This window comes from Myodes glareolus, chromosome X (assembly GCF_982192425.1).
Source record: "Myodes glareolus chromosome X, mMyoGla1.1, whole genome shotgun sequence".
In the NCBI taxonomy this organism is placed as follows: Eukaryota; Metazoa; Chordata; class Mammalia; order Rodentia; family Cricetidae; genus Myodes; species Myodes glareolus.
The window spans coordinates 82,872,545-82,897,939 of record NC_142053.1 but is presented as its reverse complement, the minus strand read 5'-3'; the positions used below and the strand labels follow the sequence as shown (position 1 = coordinate 82,897,939).

At 48.4% G+C, this 25,395-nt stretch overlaps 1 protein-coding gene across 9 annotated transcripts; it reads left to right on the top strand.

Moving 5' to 3' along the window:
- The first annotated feature begins 165 nt into the window (after nucleotides 1-165).
- Nucleotides 166-24,973, top strand: Med12 (mediator complex subunit 12). Of its 9 annotated transcripts, none has more exons than XM_085684464.2 (46): nucleotides 166-412; nucleotides 914-1,018; nucleotides 1,241-1,432; nucleotides 1,569-1,728; nucleotides 2,165-2,346; nucleotides 2,506-2,616; nucleotides 2,727-2,981; nucleotides 3,645-3,791; nucleotides 4,119-4,218; nucleotides 4,334-4,470; nucleotides 4,691-4,822; nucleotides 5,594-5,720; nucleotides 6,718-6,947; nucleotides 7,341-7,421; nucleotides 7,535-7,705; nucleotides 8,098-8,242; nucleotides 8,410-8,460; nucleotides 8,750-8,868; nucleotides 9,054-9,197; nucleotides 9,633-9,796; nucleotides 10,008-10,139; nucleotides 10,482-10,709; nucleotides 10,885-11,029; nucleotides 11,197-11,317; nucleotides 11,723-11,824; nucleotides 11,923-12,036; nucleotides 12,300-12,475; nucleotides 12,661-12,840; nucleotides 13,868-13,939; nucleotides 14,387-14,520; nucleotides 14,647-14,808; nucleotides 16,177-16,288; nucleotides 16,465-16,554; nucleotides 17,072-17,181; nucleotides 17,391-17,526; nucleotides 18,484-18,645; nucleotides 19,990-20,367; nucleotides 20,585-20,735; nucleotides 20,871-21,079; nucleotides 21,241-21,318; nucleotides 21,407-21,461; nucleotides 21,537-21,624; nucleotides 23,334-23,604; nucleotides 24,076-24,243; nucleotides 24,435-24,516; nucleotides 24,699-24,973. In XM_085684464.2, the coding sequence occupies exons 1-46, from the start codon at nucleotides 314-316 to the stop codon at nucleotides 24,740-24,742; spliced, it is 6,552 nt and encodes a 2,183-aa protein (XP_085540590.2). In that variant the 5' UTR covers nucleotides 166-313; the 3' UTR covers nucleotides 24,743-24,973. The 9 variants fall into 9 exon arrangements, with proteins under 9 accessions (XP_085540590.2, XP_085540589.2, XP_085540591.2 ...); XM_085684463.2 differs by having other exon boundaries at nucleotides 7,323-7,421; XM_085684465.2 differs by having other exon boundaries at nucleotides 20,871-21,070; nucleotides 24,699-24,882.
- The last annotated feature ends 422 nt before the right edge of the window (nucleotides 24,974-25,395 follow it).

The following is a 25,395-nucleotide window of genomic DNA, read 5'->3' as shown; positions in this document are numbered from 1 at the left end:
CGGGTGGATTTTTAGTAGGTGAAATTGACTTTCCCTCCTAGGGCCCAAAGCTCCCGGGCTGTGCTCCGCCCCGCGCTGGCGAGGCCCCACCCCCTCTGCAGTCAGTATTGTCCGACGGTACCCAGCGTCCCTCGGCAGTTTCCGGCAGTAATCGAGAGTTTCTAACGTGCCCCGCCTCCGCCACCCCCCTTCTCTCGGCCTCAGTCCTCTCCACCGCCGCCCGGCTTGCTCCCTCCCGTCCTCGGCCCTCCGCCCCTTCCCTCCCCACCTCGCCTGGCCCTGCAGGCGCCTCCGGCGGTACGGGCTGGGCAAGATGGCGGCTTTCGGGATCTTGAGCTACGAGCACCGACCCCTGAAGCGGCTGCGGTTGGGGCCTCCCGATGTGTACCCTCAAGATCCCAAACAGAAGGAGGTGCGTTCACAAATCCCGGTTCCCGCGGGGTCCGGGCAGGTGATTAGTATAGGAAGAGACACTGACAGTTCAGGGAAGGGGGGGCGGGGCGATTAGGTGAGAGCAAAAGTCCCAAAAGGGGGAAGAGTAGAGTGGACTGGTGCCCGAGAGTAGGGGTTGCCGGCAGTTCCGGTTGGTGTGCAGGCAATGGCTCACGAGCCACGCCAGAGGTGCCCCCCTCCACACTCGTGCGGGCGCTCACACACAAACCTCAGAAAGTTGTTAGGGCCAGCTTGGTGAGGTACCTGCAAGGGAAGAGTGCTGTTGAGGTCGCTCTGGGGGATGTGGGAATCTCATTGACTGTGGGAGTGAGGGTGGGGTCCGAATGAACATTAGGGCTGGGCTTTAAATAACAACCTCTTCCACTCGGAATCCTCCTCCCTTTCTTCCCTTCTGCCCGTTCTTATACCCTCTTCTACAAAGCCAATGGGGGTGAGCTAAAATGCTGTTTTTCTGCCTCAGGATGAACTGACGGCTTTGAATGTAAAACAAGGTTTCAATAACCAGCCTGCTGTCTCTGGAGATGAACATGGCAGTGCCAAGAACGTCAACTTCAATCCTGCCAAGGTGAGAGAACCCTGCCAGGCTGAAGGAAAAGGCTGGAAGCACCTGGGAAAGAGCAAAGGTTCTGGGCTGGGAAAACTTAAAGGAATAACCTTAAATGGCAGTCTCTAACCCAGGGCAGCTGCCAACCCGGTGCTACCCTACCACAGTGGCGTTTCCACCTGGAAAGCTGCAGCACCTGGCTACCCCTTCTTACCACACTGAGGTACACTTTTCTTCCTCTAGATCAGTTCCAACTTCAGCAGCATTATCGCGGAGAAGTTACGCTGCAATACTCTCTCTGACACTGGGCGCAGAAAGTCCCTCATGAACCAGAAGGAAAACTTCTGGCTAGTGACGGCGCGATCTCAGAGTGCTATTAACACCTGGTTCACCGACCTGGCTGGCACCAAACCACTCACACACCTAGCTAAAAAGGTGAGGTACTGTTTCTCGTCTTTAGGGTCAAGGTGGGGAATGAATGTGTCAGGTACCTACCTATGTTCTGATACTAAGCTACGTGGTATCAGCTCCTGGGGTAATAGAGACCTCACTGTTTGTGATGTTCATCCAGGTCCCCATTTTCAGTAAAAAGGAAGAAGTGTTTGGATACTTAGCCAAATACACAGTGCCTGTGATGCGGGCTGCTTGGCTCATTAAGATGACCTGTGCCTATTATGCGGCAATGTCTGAGACTAAGGTTAAGAAGAAAAATACTGCTGACCCTTTCACGGGTAAGTGACTGCACACCTGGTGTACCACTGATGGCTTCAAGGAGTGATAGACGCCTTAGTCTGTATCCCTTGCTTTTGCGTGAATCTCACACTCAGTTGGTAAGCATGGAGTGATTTGAATCTACCGTGTTCAGGTACTGGGCTATACAGATGACCAGCATATAATCTCTGCTCTTTGGATCTTAGTGGAGATGTGAAGGCATATGTAGCATAATTCAAAATTGAAAGGGGTGAATGCCAACAGAGTAGGCAGACGATTCTTTGCGACTTCAGTGGACGTAATGATTACTTGCTTTAAGGAGGTGGCATTTGTCTCCAGGGTAAGAGGATGAATAGAGCTCAGGATTGTGCTAACTGTGGGTGGAGGCAGGGGAGACAAGAGTATTCGGAGCCTAAGAATACTATCAAATAGCTCCCTTTTCCATATTTTCTTTAGAATGGACTCAAATCATCACAAAATACTTATGGGAACAGCTACAGAAGATGGCTGAATACTATCGGCCAGGGCCTGCAGGAAGTGGAAGCTGTGGTTCTACTATAGGACCCTTGCCCCATGATGTAGAGGTGGCAATCAGGCAGTGGGACTACAATGAGAAGCTTGCCATGTTTATGTTTCAGGTAGGCGCAAGGGCATGTTGTACATGGCATTGACTTACACCTTACCCTGTGTGTCGGTATAGAATGGAATTTGCCCGTTACCTTGCCCTTACTGTGGCTCTCTTCATCCTTCCATTTCCTTTATCTGCCTTACCTCTAATAGTTCCCTGCTATCCATAGGATGGAATGCTGGACAGACATGAGTTCCTGACTTGGGTGCTTGAGTGTTTTGAGAAAATACGCCCTGGAGAGGACGAATTGCTTAAATTGCTGCTTCCTCTACTGCTTCGAGTAAGACCTAGACCTAAGGAGGGAGTGTTTGAAGGGATCTGAGGAAGGATTAGGATCAGAGCAGTGTCTCTTGGAGAAAACTAGGGGCTCTGTTGGTCATGTCTTCACAGTACTCAGGGGAATTTGTCCAGTCTGCCTATCTGTCCCGCCGCCTTGCCTACTTCTGTACCCGGAGACTGGCCCTACAGCTGGATGGCGTGAGCAGTCACTCATCTCATGTTATATCTGCTCAGTCAACAAGCTCTCTGCCCACCACCCCTGCACCTCAGCCCCCAACTAGCAGTACACCCACGACTCCCTTTAGTGACCTGCTTATGTGTCCTCAGCACCGGCCCCTGGTTTTCGGCCTCAGCTGTATCCTTCAGGTAGGTACTAGAGGGCCCAAGAAAGTGTAAAGAACTGACAGCTCATCCTGGAGAACGGGGTGAGTCCAACTCTGAGGTGGGAGCTGGCACTGAGTACGCATTCAAGAATTAGTGTTTCTCTGCTTTTTTGTTGTTGTTGTTGTTGTTGTTTGTTTTTCCAAGCCTGGTCCTGAAATTTGCCCTGTAGACCAGGTTGGCCTTGAACTCACAGAAAACTGCTTGCCTCAGCCTTCCAAGTGCTAGAATTAAAGGCTTTCACCACCACCACGTGGCTGTTTTTCTGTTATAGGATGTTCCCTTGTAGAAGTTTTGGAATTTTCTCCCAGAACTAAGCAGTAGGCCCAAGGCTTCTTAGGAAAGCACTGAGAATCTGGATATGGTGATAGTGTATGCAGTCCCAAAACTTGGAAAGAAGAGGCAGGAGGATTGTGAGTTCAAAGTCAGCATAAGCTCCATAGCCAAATGAACCCTTGTCTGAAATACTATACAAATAATTAAAAAGAGGAAGGTGAGGAGGAGGGGGATCAGGAATGATACTTGCTCCAAGGACTCAGTCATAGTAGACCTAATTCAGATGGGAAACCTAAGGGAGGTGACTAGGAAGTGGGGATTCTAGAGAGGCAATCATACTAACTGGGTTTGACTTATCTGTTTGTCTGGCAGACCATCCTCCTGTGTTGTCCCAGTGCCCTAGTTTGGCACTACTCACTGACAGATAGTCGAATTAAAACTGGCTCTCCACTTGACCACCTGCCCATTGCTCCCTCCAACTTGCCCATGCCAGAGGGTAATAGTGCCTTCACTCAGCAGGTAAGTTTAAACACTACCTTGGTATTTCAAAGTTGCAATGCGATGCAAAATTGTTTTTCCAGAAATAGTGGTTTGGGGTCTGCTACTGTTTTATGTTTCTGTTTTGTTTCTTGAGACAGACTCTTGCTAAGTAGCCTTTGCTGACCTGAAAGTTGCTGTGTAGACCAGGCAGGCCTCAAACTTAATGGTGATCCTTCTACCTCTGCCTCCCAAGTGCTAGATTACAGGCAGGCATATACTACCATGCCCAGCTTTTGGCTATTCTTCTTTTAGCTTTTTATCTATCTCAGTGTTTCCTTAAAGCTTTTTTTAAAAAAATTATTGTAGGTGCGTGCAAAATTGCGAGAGATTGAACAGCAAATCAAGGAGCGAGGACAAGCAGTTGAGGTTCGCTGGTCTTTTGATAAGTGCCAGGAAGCTACTGCAGGTGGGTGTCAGAGGGCAGAAGCTGAGAAAGGATGGTGATGGGTGCCTAGATATCTGAGACTCTGAATGCGCGGAACCGCTGGTTAACTCCCCTTTACTGTTTGTTTTGTCCTCAGGTTTCACCATTGGACGCGTGCTCCACACTTTAGAAGTGCTGGACAGCCATAGTTTTGAGCGCTCTGACTTTAGTAATTCTCTTGACTCCCTTTGTAATCGAATCTTTGGACTGGGGCCTAGTAAGGATGGTCATGAGGTGAGTAAGAGAAACAGAAAGAGCAAAACCCTTGCAGGAGAAGCAGTCTGGATAAGGGTAAGATTAGTAATGCATTGATAGTAGGAGATCCCTGAACTGATGATTTTCTTGATGCCTGGTCCCAGGATGTTTAGGTGGGGCCTATTTTTTTGAAAGAGGAACTCAGTTCTTTTGTCCCCAGCCTTCCGTTACTTATCCTCATCAAATCCTTTGCTTACAGATTTCCTCAGATGATGATGCTGTGGTATCATTATTATGTGAATGGGCTGTGAGCTGCAAGCGCTCTGGTCGGCATCGTGCTATGGTAGTAGCCAAGCTCCTGGAGAAGAGACAAGCCGAAATTGAGGCCGAGGTTAGAGGCTAAGAAAAGGGAGTGAGTTGCCCAATGGAAAGAATAACTGGGTTTGGACATATTGGAGTGATTGATTGGATAGAAACGGGACTGGGACTGGACCTGAGGGATTGAAAAGAACCCATAGAGAGCTCTCGTCTTGGCACATACCTGTAATTCCACATGTGAAAGGTTTATATAGAGGATCATGGTTGCAAAGTCAACCAGGCCTAACTAGAGAGACTGTCTCAAAAGTTAAAAAAGTTTTAAAAAAAATGCTGGGCTGGGCAGTGGTGGCGCACACCTTTAATCCCAGCACTTGGGGAGGTAGAGGCAGGTGGATCTCTGTGAGTTCAAGGCCAGCCTGGTCTACAAGATCTAGTTCCAGGACAGGCTCTAAAAGCTACAGAGAAACCCTGTCTCGGGAGGGAGGGGAAAGCTGGGCATGGTCTTGCATGGCTTTAATCCCAGCACTCGTTTGGGAGGCAAAGGCAGGCCAATCTCTGAGTTTGTGACCAGCCAGAGCTTCATAGTGAGACCTTGCCTCATGAAACCAAATAAGCAAATAAAGGTGGTAGAGACCCTACAGGGAATGTTAAGTACATAAGGCACAAAGAAAAAAGAGCTGATGGATTAATTGGTTAGAGAAGAGATCAAGGCTATAGTTGGGAGGTGGCAAAGGAAATGAGAAGTATGGGATGGAGGCAAGACAGGTGACTCTCCCAGGGTTACATAGTGAAGAGTGAAGAAGTAGGGAAGAGTCGCTCCTCAGTTTGTTCTCTCATCTTGCAGCGTTGTGGAGAATCTGAAGCAGCTGATGAGAAGGGTTCCATCGCCTCTGGTTCCCTTTCTGCTCCTAGTGCACCCATATTCCAAGATGTCCTCCTGCAGTTTCTGGATACACAGGCTCCCATGCTGAGTATGGACACCTATATCTTCTAGTTACCCTTCCTAAATTCAGTTATAAGCTATGTACTCAGAAAACTTGAGGAAGGACCTTCTGGCACTGGACGGTGGTGGTGTACACCTTTAATCATAGCACTAGGGAGGCAGAGGCAGGTGAATTTCTGAGTTCAAGGTCAGTCTGGTCTACAAAGCAAGTTTCAGGACAGCCAGGGCTACACAGAAAAACTGTCTCAAAAAACAATCTAAAGCAAAAGCCAGGCAGTGGTAACACACACCTTTAATCGCAGCACTCAGGAGGCAGAGGCAGGCAGATGATCTCTGAGTTTGAGATCAGCCTTGTGTACAGAGTTCCAGGATAGTCAAGGCTACACAAAGAAACTCTGCCTCAAAAACATAAAAAGGACCTTTTGGTCTATACTTCTGTCTTTGACTCTGTGAAATTGAGAAATTACTTTTAGGCATAATTCTATTCCTTGATGATCTCAGAATTTTCATAGACTAGAGAAATGCAAAGAATAAACGCAAGAACATTTGAGCCAAGCATTTTTACTGTATGCACAGGAGCAGTGATAGTCTGCTCTTTCTGAGGTGGTGGTGGACAGCATGAAGTGATGGAGCCGACCATTTTTTAAATATTTGAGAATGATTATTTTTCCTGCATGTATGTCTGTGCATCATGTGTGTGTCTGGTACCTGCAGAGGCCAGTGGAGGGCTTTGGATGCCCTGGAAGTGGAGTTTATAGACAATTGTGAGTTGCTATGAGAGTGCTTGGAATCAAACCCTCTGGAAGAGCAGCCAGTGAATGTTCTTAACCACTGAGGCATTTTTTTTCCAGCCCCATCAACCATACTTTGTATGTCTAGGCAGTTTCTGGGTTTTTTCTTCCTGTTCTTGCCTCAGGGATGTCTCTTTCTGTAGTATTCTAAGAGCACCGTTACTGAAGCGTGTCCCTATCTCTTTTTGTCCCGTCTTGTGTTCTGCTAACTTAGCTTTCCTCATTCCTTTCTAGCTGATCCCCGCAGTGAGAGTGAGCGAGTGGAATTCTTTAACTTAGTACTGCTGTTCTGTGAACTGATCCGACACGATGTTTTCTCCCACAACATGTACACCTGCACTCTCATCTCTCGGGGGGACCTTGCATTTGGAGCCCCTGGTCCTCGGCCTCCCTCGCCTTTTGATGATCCTGCAGATGACCCAGAGCGCAAGGAGGCTGAAGGCAGCAGCAGTAGCAAGCTAGAGGTGTGTGTCCTTTTCCTTGCTCGTAATTACTACATTTTGACACTCCCATTTTCACAGCTTCTAGAAGCTTCCAAGCATCTCTTTTACCCAGGAATGGTATTAGAACTTCGTGGTTTATAGAATAGTCTCATGTCAGTTTTCACTTGCTCTTCACGAAAGGTCTGTGATGTACTCCTGCCTTCCTTTTAAAGCTGATGGAAACTGAGGCTTTACTTACTGGTTAAGTAACTGGACAAGGTTTGAATCCAGAACTTGGGCTTTCCTCATGCCTCCTTGATTCAGTTCTCAGTGAACTTCCTGGACAGTGAAGAAGCACTCCGTGGGACTAAAGCAGGGAGTTGTTTTTGCATTTAAAGCTGCATTTAAGAAATGCAGTTTGTTGTGTGCCTGCAGGATCCAGGGCTCTCTGAATCTATGGACATCGACCCTAGTTCCAGTGTGCTCTTTGAAGACATGGAGAAACCCGATTTCTCAGTAAGATCCTGAGCATGGAAGAATCTAGCACCTTGGTTCTCCCCTTACACCTCCTTTGGGAATTTCTTTGCCTCCTTTGCTTCTCCTGAACGTGCTGCCTTTCGCCCTCTTAGTTGTTCTCTCCTACTATGCCTTGTGAGGGGAAGGGAAGTCCATCCCCTGAGAAACCAGATGTCGAAAAGGAAGTGAAGCCCCCACCCAAAGAGAAGATCGAGGGAACACTTGGGGTTCTTTATGACCAGCCACGACATGTGCAGTATGCCACACATTTTCCAATCCCACAGGTACTGTTCTCCAACATTTGTGATGGCTTGTTTTGAGCCCAGATTTTCATCCGAGGAATTTGCTGAGGGGCTAGACCTGTTCCCAAGGGTGTGGGTGTGTTTGAGAAGGGGCTTGAACATGGGAGTGTTGAGAGATACAAAGCATGCTCTTAAGAGGAGGGCAGGAAGCCGGGCGGTGGTGGCGCACACCTTTAATCCCAGCACTCGTGAGGCAGAGGCAGGCGGATCTCTGTGAGTTTGAGACCAGCCTGGTCTTCAAGAGCTAGCTCCAGGACAGGCTCCAAACAGGCTCCGAAGCTTCAGAGAAACCTTGTCTCGAAAAACCAAAAAAGAAAAAAAAAGAGGAGGGCAGGAGACCTGTGATGGAGTCTGATGGTGCTGCTGGGATGCAGGAGGAGTCATGCAGCCATGAGTGCAACCAGCGGTTGGTCGTACTGTTTGGGGTGGGGAAGCAGCGAGATGATGCCCGCCATGCCATCAAGAAGATTACCAAGGATATCCTGAAGGTTCTGAACCGCAAGGGGACAGCAGAAACTGGTGGGTTTGAGGCTCCTTAAACAAAAGTCTCCCCCAAAGAATGCCCTAGTCAGTCTTCCTATGCCCAGAGTAGGGCACTCCCCAGTCATGTCCCAATATCCTGTCTCTTGGAGTCTCCTGAGAGCTCTAGTCCTTTTGAAACTTCCCCTCATTCCCCCCCTCTACAGACCAGCTTGCTCCTATTGTGCCTCTGAATCCTGGAGACCTGACATTCTTAGGTACCTCACAGTAAGCCCCTTACTGCCCTCCCTCCTCCCCTCCTTAACCTAGCACCTCCCTGTACATATTCCTCTGAGGTCCACATAGTCTGTGGTCCTTTAAACCTGTGCTTCATTGTCCCATTTGTCCCTGCCCCAGCCCTTCCTTGACCACCTTCCCTTTTCCTACCCTCATTCCCCTTTCCCCTCCTCCCTCCCACCACAGTCCCTTCTCCACACCCCTACCCAACCCCTAAATCAGCTAGTTTTCTTTATTGTCCTCACTCATTGCTTTCACCTATCCCCTCAGGTGGGGAAGATGGGCAGAAGCGCCGCCGCAACCGGCCGGAAGCCTTCCCCACTGCTGAAGATATTTTTGCTAAGTTCCAGCACCTTTCTCATTATGACCAACATCAGGTCACGGCTCAGGTGTGGGCCTAAGCCAGCCCCCTTCCCACCTTCTGGCCTCCTGTCCTGTTTTCCTCTTTGTCTTATCTTCCCTCCCACTAAGCAGGCTAAGCCTGCTGGTCTCATCCCCTTCCACCATCATCCTTTCCTGCGTCCCTGGGTCTTCTTTCCTTCCATTCCTGTCTCACTCGCACTGCCCTTATCAGGTCTCCCGGAATGTTCTGGAGCAGATCACGAGCTTTGCCCTTGGCATGTCATACCACTTGCCTCTCGTGCAGCATGTGCAGTTCATCTTCGACCTCATGGAATATTCACTGAGCATCAGTGGCCTCATCGACTTTGCCATTCAGGTGGGGATGTTGGGGCAGATAAGGGAAGAAGAAGAAATCCATGCTCTGTAGAGTCCCAAAGACAAGAGTAGAGGCTCCAGACAGTTTCCCAGGCTATTCGGATAGCCCAAAGACCAGCACAGTGGGAGTGGAACTGAGCTAAGAGTGCCAGAATAGAGACTTAAGTGCTCCCTGGGGAGGCCCAAGAGACAGATTAGAGCTTTGGGTACAGAGCATCCTCTCCCTGTGGAGTTTACAGCATGCTGGCCTGGAGACTGCTTAGAGATACTGCTAGCAGAGCACAGGACATTGGCACACGGGAACCTGACCCTTCTCTGCTGAAGTGGCTCCGGCAGGAAGGGGCACAGGCTTGGCCATGCCAGCTTTCTTACAGAAAATGGGTTACGTCCAATGAAAGGGGCCTCTTCTCATGGTTCATCTCTGTTTCTCTGATAGCTGCTGAATGAGCTGAGCGTGGTTGAGGCCGAGCTCCTCCTCAAGTCATCTGATCTGGTGGGCAGCTACACAACCAGCCTATGCTTATGTATTGTGGCTGTCCTTCGACACTATCACGCCTGCCTCATCCTCAACCAGGACCAGATGGCACAAGTGTTTGAGGGGTAAGCAGGGTTTCAAAGTAACTGAAATGTGCAGGATTCTGGTGAATGCCAGTTAGAAATGGCCTAGAAAGGACATGTGGGGCCACACAGTGGGGCAGAGGCTGCTACTAAGGTAGGGTAGAATAGTTTTCCCAAGACTCTTAAATTGGTTTTCAGGGCCTCTGTGCCCTGTCTACCCCTGTTGATCCTCCCTACCCTGCTTCTGTGACAGGCTCTGTGGCGTAGTGAAGCATGGAATGAACCGCTCAGATGGCTCTTCTGCAGAGCGCTGTATCCTTGCTTATCTCTATGATCTGTATACTTCCTGTAGCCATTTAAAGAGCAAATTTGGGGAGCTCTTCAGGTAAGAGAGGTGAAGAGATAAGAGAATGGGGCTAGTCCTACCTCCTTCCCATTACTGCACATCTCGGCACCCAGCTGTCTGTGTGGAATCACTTATGGACTGTGTCCTTTACCTGTGACTTCCTTGCTGAAAGTGAACCTTCTTCCTCCTTGCCTTCACAGGCCACTCTTTCTTAATCACATGTGGTTCCCTTCCTGCCATGTCTGCTGTGGCCCAGCTCCCTTTTTCTTCTCCCAAGGTCCTCCATCCTTCACTCCTTTTTCTTTTCTCCCCTTTCCTGCCCATCCCTGTACCCTACCAGACCTCCTTCAGTACTGCTATTTCCTTTCCCTACCCCTGCAGTGACTTTTGCTCAAAAGTGAAGAACACCATCTACTGCAATGTGGAGCCATCAGAATCCAATATGCGCTGGGCACCGGAGTTCATGATTGACACTCTGGAGAACCCTGCTGCTCACACTTTCACCTACACGGGGCTAGGCAAGAGTCTGAGCGAGAACCCTGCTAACCGCTACAGCTTTGTCTGCAATGCTCTCATGCATGTCTGTGTGGGGCATCATGATCCTGATAGGTATGGGGCATACTGCATTGAGGAATGGGCATCATGCCACCACCTGATCTTGGGAGAGGTGGCTTACCTGAGAGATGCTGTACTTTCCATTGTTACTGGGGCAGAGACAGAAAGCTGTGAGTCTGAAGTTTTGTAGAGCAAGACTTTTCCTGAGGGCTTTTGTACTTCTCCCTAGGGTAAATGACATCGCAATCCTGTGCGCAGAGCTGACCGGCTATTGCAAGTCACTGAGTGCAGAGTGGTTAGGAGTACTTAAGGCTTTGTGCTGCTCTTCTAACAATGGCACTTGTGGTTTCAACGATCTCCTGTGCAATGTAGATGTAAGCCTTTGGGTGGGGTCTTGCTGGAGAATGAGACAGTTACCTATTTGGTAGTGAGCTGGCCACACTCAAGACCATAGAGGGTCAGAGTTGAGTAGAGTGGAGGCATGGCACACTGGCTAAGTCTCCTTCCACACTGAGTCACGATGTCTGGCTGCTTTTTTCAGGTTAGTGACTTGTCTTTTCACGATTCCCTGGCTACTTTTGTTGCCATCCTCATTGCCCGACAGTGTTTGCTCCTGGAAGACCTGATTCGCTGTGCTGCTATCCCTTCACTCCTTAATGCTGGTAAGGTTCCAGTCCAGAGCGCCTAGAATGTCAGTTCTCCGCCCTGTGCTAATACGCACTCCATAACCATCCTCTTCTTGTGGAACGCCCTGCTGTAGTTCCCTGGCCAGCGCTTGTTGCACTTCAGACTGGAAGGCTCCAAGGGCCTATTTTGAAATTGCAGCCCCGATAACACCTCCACTGTGTGTGTATCTGGGAATGGAACCCAATAACTCCCTCATGTGAGCCTGAGCTTCAGCCCAGCCTCTGAACCTTTTTGGCTTTTGCCCCTTCAGTTGTGTAACATTTCTGTGCTCTGCTTCTCCTTTCACTTCACTTGTATTTCATCTTATTCTTCCTCCCAACACATATACACATGCATAGAGTTTGGCTTCGTTCTTTTCAGATCTGCTGTCTGTCTTTTAGCTTGTAGCGAACAGGATTCTGAGCCAGGGGCCCGGCTTACTTGCCGCATCCTCCTCCACCTGTTCAAGACACCACAGCTCAATCCTTGCCAGTCTGATGGAAGTAAGTGACTCTGATTGGAGCCAGGCAGCTAGAGAAACTGTGGCTCTCCCAACCCGCTGCTTTTTCTTCTGCTTCCCCTGACTGTGGCTCCCTTACAGACAAACCTACTGTTGGAATCCGGTCCTCCTGTGACCGCCACCTGCTGGCTGCCTCCCAGAACCGCATCGTGGATGGAGCTGTGTTTGCTGTTCTCAAGGCTGTGTTTGTGCTCGGTATGCAAGGGGGTAGGAAGAGAGACATGCCAGAAGTGTGTATAGGGTGGGGTGCCAGCAAAACTACAGGGACAGTCTTTCTCCCTCCCAAAGGTGGTCTCTCTGACCTTTGGAGAAAAGGGGAGGGAGATAAATATATTTCTGTATATTTTTGTTTCATAGGGCAGCATTTGGGGAATTTCTGCCTCTGTGGGACAGGGCAGGTCTCCACACAGCGTTCTGATCACACTCTGCCCTCCCTATCTCCCACCCATGAACCACAGGGGATGCGGAGCTGAAAGGTTCAGGCTTCACAGTGACAGGAGGAACAGAAGAACTTCCAGAAGAGGAGGGAGGAGGTGGTAGTGGTGGTAGGAGGCAGGGTGGCCGCAACATCTCTGTGGAGACAGCAAGTCTGGATGTCTATGCCAAGTACGTGCTGCGAAGCATCTGCCAACAGGTTAGTCTCACCTTCCCCCACTCCACCTAAATGCTTCCATGTAATACAGCCTTGTTTCTAGCCCATGAGGACACTACCTCCCTGCTATACATCGGGTCCTTTACCTCCCTGCTATACATCGGGTCCTTTACCTGCCCCGGCACTTCTGGGGTTGCCTGCAGTCTTCTAATTCTCAGTCTCCTTAGGAATGGGTAGGAGAACGTTGCCTTAAGTCACTGTGTGAGGATAGCAATGATCTACAAGACCCAGTGTTGAGTAGTGCCCAGGCCCAGCGCCTCATGCAGCTCATCTGCTACCCACATCGACTGCTGGACAATGAAGATGGAGAAAACCCCCAGCGGCAGCGCATTAAGCGTATTCTCAAGGTAGGTCAAGATGCTGGGTTGCTGGGAGAAGCAGCAGGATCCTAGCGGGAAACAGTAGAACTGTTCAGTAGGTAGGAAGATGAATGAGCACGCAGGAGAATGGTAGCAAGGAAAGCAGCTCCAACACGGTCTTACAGAGCAGATCTGTGGTCTGGTCTAGACTCAGGAGTTAGGCTGTTAGGTGACGACTGCACACAGTCTGTAGCGAGTATAGCTCGTCTGTTGCAAGAATTGCCTCAGGGAGGCCCGATTCTGCTTTGCATGGATGGCACTTTGGTTGTGATCCAGTAAGTGAACAGGAATAGCTACTGTGGTTGAAAATGTACTTCATGCTCTGGTACTCTGTGCATGGCACTGTGCAATCATTTTTTTTCATTTGATCTTTATGACCCTGTGAAGTGAATAGGAATATCCTTATTTAACCAGTGAGGAAACTGAGGCTGGTGAGGTTGCTTCACATGAGCTAGGAAGTTTAGGGCCAGTATGAAGACATAGATGTGCCTGTGTCCTTTCACTTCGTCATACCTGCTTGCTTCAGACATATGGCTGACAGGGGCGGGGATAAGGCCGTGGAGGGCCATGGAGGAAGAACTAAAGGAATGGGGTCTCTTTAGCCTGGAGGGAGATAATGCCGGAGGGAGATTACCTACCAGTAGCTTTCCAATCTCTAAAGGACTTTGTGTGCCCTGTAAAGGCCCTGTGGGGGACTCTGAGCAGCTGATGTGAAACACCAGAGTCAGGTTTCAACCTTAACATTAAGGATTAAAAGGTTAGGCATGGAGCAGAACTTTGTGAGGTGCTAGGATAGGAATCTAGGGGGATATGGAATCATTTTTAACCATATGTAAAAGATGCTTGTTTTCAGTGATTTTTGGATTCTTATTTAAATGTAGTCTTTCCTAAAGAGAGGGACACGGAGGACCCTTTCCAACTTCTAGGAATCTGTTATGGGGGATTAGGAATTAGCCATAAAACAGTAGGTCGTCATCAATGATGACTAGTGTGGGAATGGATTTTTAACCACCAGAACTTGGACCAGTGGACCATGCGCCAGTCCTCCTTGGAGCTACAGCTGATGATCAAGCAGACCCCCAACAATGTAAGTTATGTTCCCAAGCCCCCCCCACTTTCCCAGGCCCACGTGCAGTTCCCCATGTCAGGGATATCAGTCATCATAGAAGAACTGAGGTCCTACCCTCAAGCTCCTGACTGAAAGAGATAAGAGGCCGTGAGAATGGCAGACACATGGAGCTGTTGATAAGGGAAATGGGTTGAGAGTGTTGGTGCTTTCGGCTGTGAAAAGTATGCCTGTGGTAGGAATAGAGCCTGTTTCTGTGGCCACGGATGTAAGGAGGTTTGCAAAGGAGAAGACAGCGGCGAACTGGAAGAATAGAGGTACAAGAGGGTACAGCTGACAGTTATGTCCCTACTGTTGACAGCCACAATGTGCTCTCTTCTTCAGCCTCCTCTCCCATCTCTCCTGTTGTGTTCCCCTCACTGCTAGCTGCCTCTTTAGCACTTTTATACCTTTTATCCTCCTCCCCAGGAGATGAACTCCCTCTTGGAGAACATTGCCAAGGCCACAATTGAGGTTTTCCAACAGTCAGCAGAGACAGGCTCATCTTCTGGCAGTACAGCAAGCAGCATGCCCAGCAGCAGCAAGACCAAACCTGTGCTCAGGTGTGTAGAAAAATATTAGAATTTGTCTCAGAATGGTGATGCTTGACATGCACAGGGAAAAGAAATGATAGATTGTTCAACCTTGCCTATCTGGCTCCCATGAAACCCATGTCCTCTGTCTTCTAGCTCTCTAGAGCGTTCTGGTGTGTGGCTGGTAGCTCCTCTCATTGCCAAATTGCCCACCTCAGTCCAGGGCCACGTATTGAAAGCTGCTGGGGAGGAATTGGAGAAGGGTCAGCACCTAGGTTCCTCTTCCCGAAAAGAACGAGACCGACAAAAACAGAAGAGGTAAAGGAACTCTGTGGGTGAGGACTGAAGAGTAGGAAGGAGAGGAGACAGCAGGCCCAGGGAAGGAGAGACTTTGGGGCTCAGGGTAGAGAATAGGCCTCATGAGAAAGTGGCGGTTGGGTGGGGTGTGGTAGTATGTGTCTCTAATCCCAGCACTTGGGAGGCAGAGGCAGGTAGATCTCTGTGAGTTCAGGGCCAGCCTGGTCTACAGAGTGAGTTTCAGAACAGCCAGGGCTACATAGAGAGACCTATTGCAACAAAACAAACAAAACAGGAAAGGAAAGAAGGTATAGTTAGTTTTTTACTCTTACTCTTTAGACTTTTTTGCTCTTTTGGGGGGTCCACCACTCAGCTCCCAAGTAAATCACACAGAGGCTTAGTCTTTCTTATGAATGCTGGCCTTAGCTTGGCTTGTTTCTTGCTACCTCTTCTTATCTTAAATTATCCCATCTATCTTTTGCTCTTTCTCTGTTTCTATATACCTTTCTTTACTTCTTACTTCGTGGTTTGCTGCATAGCTGGGTGGCTGGCCCCGGTCTCCTCTCTCCTTTCCCTGCTCCTTGATCTCTCTTCCCAGATTTCTTTTCCTATTTATTCTCTCTGCCTGCCAGCCCTGCCTATTCTTTCTCCTGCCTAACTATTGGCCATTCAGCTCTTTATTAGACCAATCAGATGTTTTTGACAGATACAGTAACACAGCTTCACAGAGTTAAACAAATGCAACATAATGCAACACATCTCTGCATCATTAAACAAATGTTCCACAACATAAACAAATATAACACATCTTAAAATAATATTCCACATCAGGAAGGGAGGGAGGGAGGAAGGAAGGAAAGAAAGAAGAGAGAAAGAAAAAGAAGAAAAAGAAAAGTGGCAAGTCAAGAGCTGAGTGGTATGGCTAAGCAGGAGGTCACATCTTAGGAGTAGAATCTAGGGTTCTGTGGGTAAAAACATGTTTGCTGCCAGCCCTGAGTTCGGTTCCTACGTTCCACATGGTAGAAGATGAGAACCAATTCCTGCGAGTTTTCCTCTGACCTCCAAATATGCAGCATGTCATGTGTACAAGCATGCACACAAAATAAAATAAATACAACTGGGCAGTGGTGGTGCATACCTTTAATCCCACTACTCAGGAGGCAGAGGCAGGTGAATCTCTGTGAGTTTGAGGCCAGCCTGGTCTACAGAGCAAGTTCCAGGACAGGCTCCATAGCTACTGGGAAAACCAAAAAATAAAATAAAATAAAAAATACATAGAAAACAGAAATGTAAAAAAAAAGTTTTAAGAGTAGAATCTGGGACAAGAAAGTTAGAAGGTGCTTGACCCTCAGTCTCCTGTGTCTGCCCTTCCCCTCCTTGTGGCTCTAGCATGTCCCTGTTGAGCCAGCAGCCTTTCCTATCACTGGTGCTGACATGTCTGAAAGGACAGGATGAGCAGCGTGAGGGACTCCTTGCCTCCCTCCACAGCCAGGTGCACCAGGTATGGGTATCTGGGTCATGGAGGTGGTGGCATCGGGGTGGGGAAGGATGCACCTAAGAGGTCAGTCACTACATGCTTGGACCTTTCATTATTTTCTGATAAAAAAAAAACATTTGGTGACTTGGATTAGAAAGGAGAAGATCCCTGGGCACATGTTAAACTTGTTTCTATCCTAGATTGTGATTAATTGGCGAGAAAACCAGTACTTAGATGATTGCAAACCAAAGCAACTAATGCATGAGGCCCTCAAACTGCGGCTCAACCTGGTAAGGGGGAACCTGGGGTGAAGGAAGAAGGGGTGGGGCTGGAAATACAGTTAAGAAGCCCCAGGTTGGAGAGGACAGGTTTGAGAATGGAGGTCCTAAGTTTTTTGAGGTCTTCCAATATTAACCCTGTTTTTCTAAAGGATGCAGGACCTTAAGATGGTTAGAGGTACTGAATCCCTGTGGCCAGGATCCAATAGACTGAATGCCCTGTGTGCTTGCAGGGAACCTGCCTTAGTATTCAACACTGGCTGAGCCCTAGAAATACTAGAAACCTATTTTGGAATGGTGAATGTAATTATAGAATTTATTTAGTACATGTCCCATCTCTTTATGAGTAAGGAAACAGATCCCAGTATCTCAAATTCAGCCACTGACCCAAGGTTGAATAATAAATCATCAGTACAAATGATGGGATAGGGTATCAGGGGTCTTGGCTCCCACCCACCCAGGTTCTAACCTAAGCTTTTCTCAAATACTTATCACCTTGAACCATCTGTCTAATTTGTGGTCCTGGCAGGTGGGGGGCATGTTTGACACAGTGCAGCGTAGTACCCAGCAGACTACAGAGTGGGCTCAGCTCCTCCTGGAGATCATCATCAGCGGCACTGTGGACATGCAGTCTAACAAGTGAGCATCCCCAACCCTGCAGGCTATGCCCTGGAGTCTCTGCCACATAACCACATACCAGCCGCAGGAACCACTGACTCCATGGCCCTGGGTTCCCCACACATTCTCAAGTCCCTTAGGATAACATGAGTATCTCTTCCTGCCTGTGACCTCTTGGGCCATTTTTTTTTCTTAACCTCTTCTCTGTTTTTTTCTCCCTATGGCCACAGTGAGCTTTTTACTACTGTGTTGGACATGCTAAGTGTGCTTATCAATGGAACATTGGCTGCAGACATGTCTAGCATCTCGCAAGGCAGCATGGAGGAAAACAAACGTGCATATATGAACTTGGTGAAGAAGCTTCAGGTGAGCAAGGGAGACAAGAACAAGGTTTGGGGGTGCTAGAAGCTCAGTGCCTTCTTCCCTGCCTCTGTTTACTGTGTAGCCTGGGAGTGGGGAGTGAGATGACTTGTTTTGGTTTGAACCCTCTTCCTCCTCATTTCCTGTCTGGTGTTTTTTTAATCTGTGCAATGGGGATTTACTCAATGCCATTACTTTTTTTTATTTTTTTATTTTTTTATTTTTTAAAATATTTATTTATTATGTATACAATATTCTATCTGTATACAGCCTACAGGCCAGAAGAGGGCACCAGATCTCATTATAGATGGTTGTGAGCCACCATGTGGTTGCTGGGAATTGAACTCAGGACCTTTGGAAGAGCAGGCAATGCTCTTAACCTCTGAGCCATCTCTCCAGCCCATTACTTTTTTTTAAATTTACTTTTTTTGTTTGGTTTGAGACAGGATCTCATTTGGTAGCCCAGGTTGTCCTGTAACTCACTACATAACTCATACTGCACTTGAACCCATAGTAATTCTCCTGCCTCAGTCTCATGAGTGCTGAGATTAGTTTTGGTTTTTAAGATGGGTGACTCTTTAGATAGCCAAGGCTGGCCCTCAAACTCAAAACACTATTGCCTCAAGCCCCCCAAGTGCTGGGATTATAGATGTGTACCACCATGCCCAGCTCTGAGTATCTTCTTTTTTTATAATTTATTTAACTTTTATTTTATATGCATTGGTGTGAAGGTATCAGGTCCCCTGGAACTGGAGTTACAGACAGTTGTAAGCTGCCATGTGGATGCTGGGAATTGAACCTGGGTCCTCTGGAAGATCTGCCAGTGCTCTTAACCATCAAACCATCTCTCCAGCCCCCTGAGTGTCTTCTTTATACGTACTATGTCCTGTGCTACTCCTTGAGACTTCCTGTCCCTCTTGTTCTGTATCTTTGAACTCATGACCTATCTTCCTGTTCCTGCAGAAGGACTTGGGAGAACGCCAGTCTGACAGTCTGGAAAAGGTTCACCAACTGTTGCCACTACCTAAGCAGAACCGAGATGTCATTACCTGTGAGCCACAGGGCTCCCTTATTGACACCAAGGGCAACAAGATTGCTGGCTTCGATTCCATCTTCAAGAAGGAGGCATGTTCTCTTGTCTCCCATGACCTCTACCTCACCCCTACACCCCATGTTAATTCTGGTCTCACAATTTCAGCTAACACACTGAGTTCAGGAGCCCATTAGGCTGTCCCAAATAAAACCTACAAACCATCTTGGACTTTAAGCAAATCACTTAGCTTTCCTTACCCTTAATATCCCCTTCTTTTGGAGTCTCCCTTTTCTTGGACTCTGCTTTACTTCCAACTGTCTCTTCCTGACCCTCTCCCATTTCTCCTTCCTCTCTGCCCACCTGTTTTCTTGTCCTCCCACCACCCCACTGACACCCTATCTCTTTTCTCGTGTCTCTCTGTTTGCCCAGCTCAACTTTCTTTTTTTTTCATGTCAGTTTCAGTATATGGGTTAAAAAAATTATGTATATGGGTGTATGTATGCCAATTATTTGTGCAGGTGCCCACAGAGGTCAGAAGTTGGAGTCTCTGGAGCTGGAGTTATAAGTGGTTGTGAGCCACCTGAGTAGATTCTGGGACACACACCTGGGTCCTATGTAAGAGCAGCAAGGGCTCTTAACCACTGGAACATCTATCCAACCCTTAGTTTCAGAATTTTCTTTTTTTTTAATTTTATTAAATTATAAAAATTTCCATTTCCGCCCCTCCTCCCACCACCCTCCCACTCCCCCCACTCCCTCTCCTCCTCCCTCTCCATCCCTAAGAGCAGCCAGGGTTTCCTGCCCTGTGGGAAGTTCAAGTTCCTCCCCCCTCCCCAGAATTTTCTTGATTAACCATATTATTCTGCATAGAAGAGGAAGAAAAGGGAATGCAGACTTTAAATGCAAAGTGAAACCCCTTAATATTCACATTCTCTTGATTTTTCTTCATCAGTCTCTCTCTTCCTGCCTTCCCTGTCTCTCTACCTCTCCTCTGTCTTTCTCTTTTGTTTCTCTGATTGCCTTTCTTTGCCATCTTTAGTTTTTCCTTGTCTCTTTTCTCCTCTCTTCCTTTCCCTCGTGCCCCTCCCTTCCCCCTCTCTCTTCTTCCTGTCCCTCTCATCTTCTGTCAGCCTCTGTCCTCCCCATCATCTGTTTCCCTGTCTGCCCCTTCAGTACCTCTTTTTCTCCTGGCCTCGCCCTTCCCCTTCACACCTTCCCCCTGCAGTTCAACAGTGTCCCAGCAGAAACATTCTCTCTTGCAGACGTCTGTGTCAGTGTCTGTCTTTCCTCTTCTCATCTTGTCCCCTGATCTACTTACAACTCTTTCCTTGTTTGAAAACTTGCCCACAGATATTTTACCCTTTCTCTAAGTTCTCAAGTCCTGCTTCCTGTTTTCCAAGTCTCAATGGCTCATTGTTTCTCATTTTCTGGAGCAGGGTCTACAAGTTTCTACCAAACATAAGATCTCTCCCTGGGATCTTTTCGAGGGCTTGAAGCCGTCCACAGCACCGCTCTCCTGGACCTGGTTTGGCACAGTCCGAGTGGACCGCAGAGTGGCGCGAGGGGAGGAGCAGCAACGGTTGCTCCTCTACCACACACACCTGAGGCCTCGGCCCAGAGCCTACTACTTGGAACCATTGCCACTGCCCCCAGAAGATGAGGAGCCACCAGCCCCTGCCCTACTAGAGCCTGAGAAAAAGGCTCCTGAGCCCCCCAAGACTGACAAACCAGGAGCTGCTCCTCCCAGCACTGAGGAGCGCAAGAAGAAATCCACCAAGGGCAAGAAACGCAGCCAGCCAGCCACCAAGACTGAGGCCAGTTCCCCATCCCTCTCCAACCCCTCTTCCTGACTTTGTGTTGTAGGGGTTAAAGTCCCTGGTTTAAGGGAGGTATGGGGTGTATGGGGAAGGGGTGCCATTAGAATCGTGATAACAGTGACTGTATCAGTACTGCTCTCCTTACACCCTTCTCCCTCACCTGCCCCCCAGAACTGCTATAGCCCACTTACCTTTGTCCTCTGCACCCATGCAGGACTATGGCATGGGCCCAGGTCGGAGTGGCCCCTATGGTGTAACAGTGCCTCCAGACCTTCTGCACCATGCAAATCCTGGTTCCATATCCCACCTTAACTATAGGCAGAACTCCCTAGGCCTGTATACCCAAAATCAACCACTACCTGCTGGTAAGTACTACTCACTAGGAATGGTGGAGTTGAACATTCCTTTCTCCCCAGGGGAGATGGGAATGGTTGGAACTGTTTTTGAAAAAAGTTGAAGGGATGAGGATCTCAGAGAGTTCGATTTGCTCTCCTTTCCAGGTGGCCCACGCGTGGACCCATACCGCCCTGTGCGATTACCAATGCAGAAACTGCCGACTCGACCACCTTACCCCGGTGTGCTATCCACACCGGGTATAACTGCTGTCATGGGCCTAGAACCCACATCTTATAAGACCTCTGTGTACCGGCAGCAGCAACCCACAGTGCCCCAGGGACAGCGCCTTCGCCAACAGCTCCAGGCAAAGATAGTGAGAGGGGCAGTAGGGAGGACTGTCAGGGGGAGAGGTTTTAGTGGGTCGCAGACCTGAGGAGATACTTGGGACCTTCACAAGAACATGCAGGGTAGGAGGTATAGAAGAGATACAGCAGAAAGTATTTCCTGAATTTGACTTCTCCATTTCCTCTTTAGCAGAGTCAGGGGATGTTGGGACAGTCATCTGTCCATCAGATGACTCCTAATTCTTCCTATGGTTTGCAGACTTCCCAGGTAAATGCCTGGGACTATGAGCATCAGGGAGAGGGCAGCAAGCTGCTGAACACCCTCATGCCCAACTCTCTCTCATCCTTCCCTCTAGGGCTATACTTCTTATGTTTCTCATGTGGGATTGCAGCAACACACAGGCCCTGCAGGTACCATGGTGCCCCCCAGCTACTCCAGCCAGCCTTATCAGAGCACCCACCCTTCTACCAATCCTACTCTTGTAGATCCTACCCGCCACCTGCAACAGCGGCCCAGTGGCTATGTGCATCAGCAGGCCCCAACCTATGGGCATGGACTGACTTCCACTCAAAGGTACCCAAAGTCGTAGTGAACCGGGAAGGGACACTGAGGTATAAGCAAGCATCTGATTTGGGAAATCCCATACTTGAGGTAATAGATGGGCCTGAACTTTGGGAGACACGAGCAACACTAATCTTGTCACATAACCATTACCACAAACAACCAGAGTTGGAACGGACCCTAGAGACCAATAATCTCACATTTACCACCTTGTCACTTCCTTGAGGATCAGAGAGAAGAAACAAATGTAGCTAGCTTTGATAAGAAGGGATCTAGAGTTTTTAGACATAGTAAACAGTAAGGAGTCCTAAGTCCAGTATTAAACAGTTAACTCTAGGGCTAAGGATATGGTTTAGTTGATAGCATGCTTATCTAGCATCATGAAGTCCTAAGTTTGATCCCAAGCACCACATAAAACCTGGTATTGATGCATGCACGGCTGCAATACCAGCACCTCAAGAGGAGGGTCAGAACTTCAAGGTCATCCTTGACTACATCATGAGTTTAAGGCTAGTCTAAGCTACATGAGACCCCTGTCTCAAGGGAAGAAAAAGTAGTTGAACTCTAGAATGGTCTAACAAATGAATTTCATGGATAATTTTAGTTGACTCTTAGTTAAGACTTGGGTAACTGTCATGAGGCTTTACAACTTAGGATTCAGAATACTCTAGAGTGGACTGATTAATTGCCTGCTGTGTAGCCAAAATTGTGTTAGGACTAGAGTGAAGAAAGACAGTAAAAAAGTACAAGGTTCCTCACCCCCAAAGATTTTTTTTTACCCTAGTTGAGAAGTAGGGGTCTTATGTAGAAGAAGATACCATGCAGAAAAATGCTTAGAGAATGGTATGAACAAAGTCATAATCAGGGGTTCAGTTGGGTGCCAAGAAGTAAAATGGGACTTGAGAAAAGATGGGCTACTGCCAGTGTAGATCAGAAGCACTAGAAAGATTCGTGGATTCGAGCTGGTCATTGAAGGATAGCTGTGATTGGGATTCATAGAGAAGGGGGAAACGAAGGGCATTCCAGGTAAAGGAAGCAGCATGAACAAAACCATGGGACTGGGTTGAGTGTCTGAAGATAGAAAGGAGCAGAGCTTAAATATAATGTGAAACTTGTGGGGAAGGAGCAGGAGCTAGGTTAGAGGGGGCAAGTTGACATATGACATTACAGTGAGCTACAGCATTGAGACACAACCCCAGAAAGGACTGCTTTGCTCAGGAGAGTGATAGGAGCTTGGTGTGGCCACAGATCACTGTGGAATAAGTGGACAGAGTGTAGGGGAAGGTGGGAGAGGACAAGCGAGGGAGCCCAGCTGCAGATTGTCAGGGATGGACAGATTTGGGCAGATTTGGGTAGAACGGGCATATGGAGTAGCAGAACAACTGGGGGTGTTTCTGGGGCACAACAGCAACCATAAAACCCTTGATAGGTGTTTATAGAATGCTTATCGTGTGCAGACTGTTTTTCATAAGAGAAAAATAGCTAAAAGAGAATCGAAAAATTCCTGAGCATTAAGGTTATGAGACAGTAAAATGGAGTATTGTCTTTGTGTTTTATTCCCTGACCTAGAAATCTGTCAGACTCCAGAAGGGCTCCTCTAGTTAGTGCCAAGAGGAATGAATACAATGACTTGTTAGTTTCTTTCAGGTCAGGGACCCAGGGTTTGTACCACCCCCTTTCTCTGCCCTGTGCTCTGACCTCTGGACCTCTTGTCTTTGGAGGTTTTCACACCAGACACTGCAGCAGACACCCATGATGGGTACTATGACTCCATTGAGTGCCCAGGGTGTCCAGGCAGGCGTCCGTTCAACTTCCATCCTGCCTGAGCAGCAGCAGCAGCAGCAGCAGCAGCAGCAACAACAGCAACAGCAGCAGCAGCAACAGCAGCAGCAGCAACAGCAGCAGCAGCAGCAGTATCACATCCGGCAACAGCAGCAGCAGCAGCAGCAGCAGCAGCAGCAGCAGCAGCAGCAGCAGCAACAGATCCTACGAGTAAGGCCCTGGGATTGTGGCTGAGACTTAGGCGCCCAAGAAGGAAAGGGCATATTCTTCCCACACTGGCCCCAAGATGAAACATGATGTCATGTGCTAGGCACCCAGCAGAATGGGTATGGTTGTACTTTTTGTTTTCTTTGCTTTCTTTAGGCACGGTCTCATACTCGTGGCAATCCTCCTGCCTCAGCTTCCTGAATGCTAGAATTTCAGGTCTACACCACCATATTGGGTTTGAACATGGTGCTTAAGTGGCTTCCTTTCCCCTCTTTTTCATTTCCTGAATATCATAATGAAGGGGAAATTGAACACTGTCTGCCAGATACAATGTTTGGGTTCTTTCAGATGTGAACCCAGAATTCCCTCACTGTTCCTTGGCTCTAACTTCCTTTTCCCTTCCTGCTCCCATTTTTTCAATACAAAGGCATAGCTTCCTTGCTCTCCTTAAAATTATCTCTTGTATGCTTATAGCAACAGCAGCAACAGCAGCAGCAGCAACAACAACAACAGCAGCAACAGCAGCAGCAGCCGCAACAGCCGCAGCAGCCACAACAGCCACAGCAGCCACAGCAGCCACAGCAGCCACACCAGCAGCAGCAGACAGCTCCTCCCCAACCCCAGCCCCAGTCCCAGCCCCAGGTAGCTGCTGAACTATAGCCACAGGCTCAGGAATGGCTGCACAGGATGGGCACATAGCCAGCCTATGCTAGGAACAGTGTGTAATGGGGTAGCGTCGGGAGATCAGGCACAACACTAATAGGTTTGGAGGTGTGGGTGAAGAAGGAGGTGAAAGGTTGGAGTTCCATCTTCCACTTTCCATTTCCACCCAGTTCCAGCGCCAGGGGCTTCAGCAGACTCAGCAGCAGCAACAGACAGCAGCTTTGGTCCGGCAGCTTCAACAACAGCTCTCCAGTAAGCCTGCCTCCTTCCCAAGAAGAAGCTGGGGAAGAAGTGGGGATGGGGTAGGCAGAGGTGGCTGAGATGCTGGCTTCAGGCCCAGATTATGGAATTCCTTCCCCATTTCCCTTTCCCTTCTTCATGAATCTGAGCCCTGATTGGTCTTCCACTCCCTGACAATCTCTCATTTTTCACAGATACCCAGCCACAACCCAGTACCAACATATTTGGACGCTACTGAGTCACCTGGAGGAACTGCTTGTACACTGGAAGTGGCCCAGCCTTTCTGCTTAATTCCCAGTCCCGTTCCTGGGCGAGCTCCAGTAGTGGTTGGAGCCCTTCCCTCAGGCTCCATTTTTAATGAATTTTTAGTATTTTTGTTAATGTGAAGCATTGAACTGTCGGGTTTTGTATATTATTTATATAGAGACGCCAGAGCTGTTGTACCCAATACATAGAGCTTCTTTGCAAAGGAAGTGTGTGAATCTGCACATAGAAGGGTCTCTGAGAGTGTCAGGGAAAGGATTAACAACTCAGCCTTCGTGCCTTCCATATTACCGCCCCCCCCCCCCAACTCACTCTCTACTCTCTCCATTTCGGAATCCTAACTGCTATTCTTTCTTCCTGCTCAAAAGCAACCTGCAATGAGCTCAAACCCTCAGTCCTTTAGGGCAGCTTACCTCAGCTGAACAGTGCAGCTTCTTTAGAGCTCTCTTCCACTGGGGATAGAATACCAGAAGAGGGGTTCATTAGGCTGGAGAGAAACCAGTGGAACCTGTCCTCCTTTCACAACACCCCAGATACTGGGTCCCAGACAAGCTGAGAGTAGGAGCAGAGATGCCAGACCTTTCCTTTTGTCTTCTCATGTGGTCCCCATCATACACCAAGCTAGCT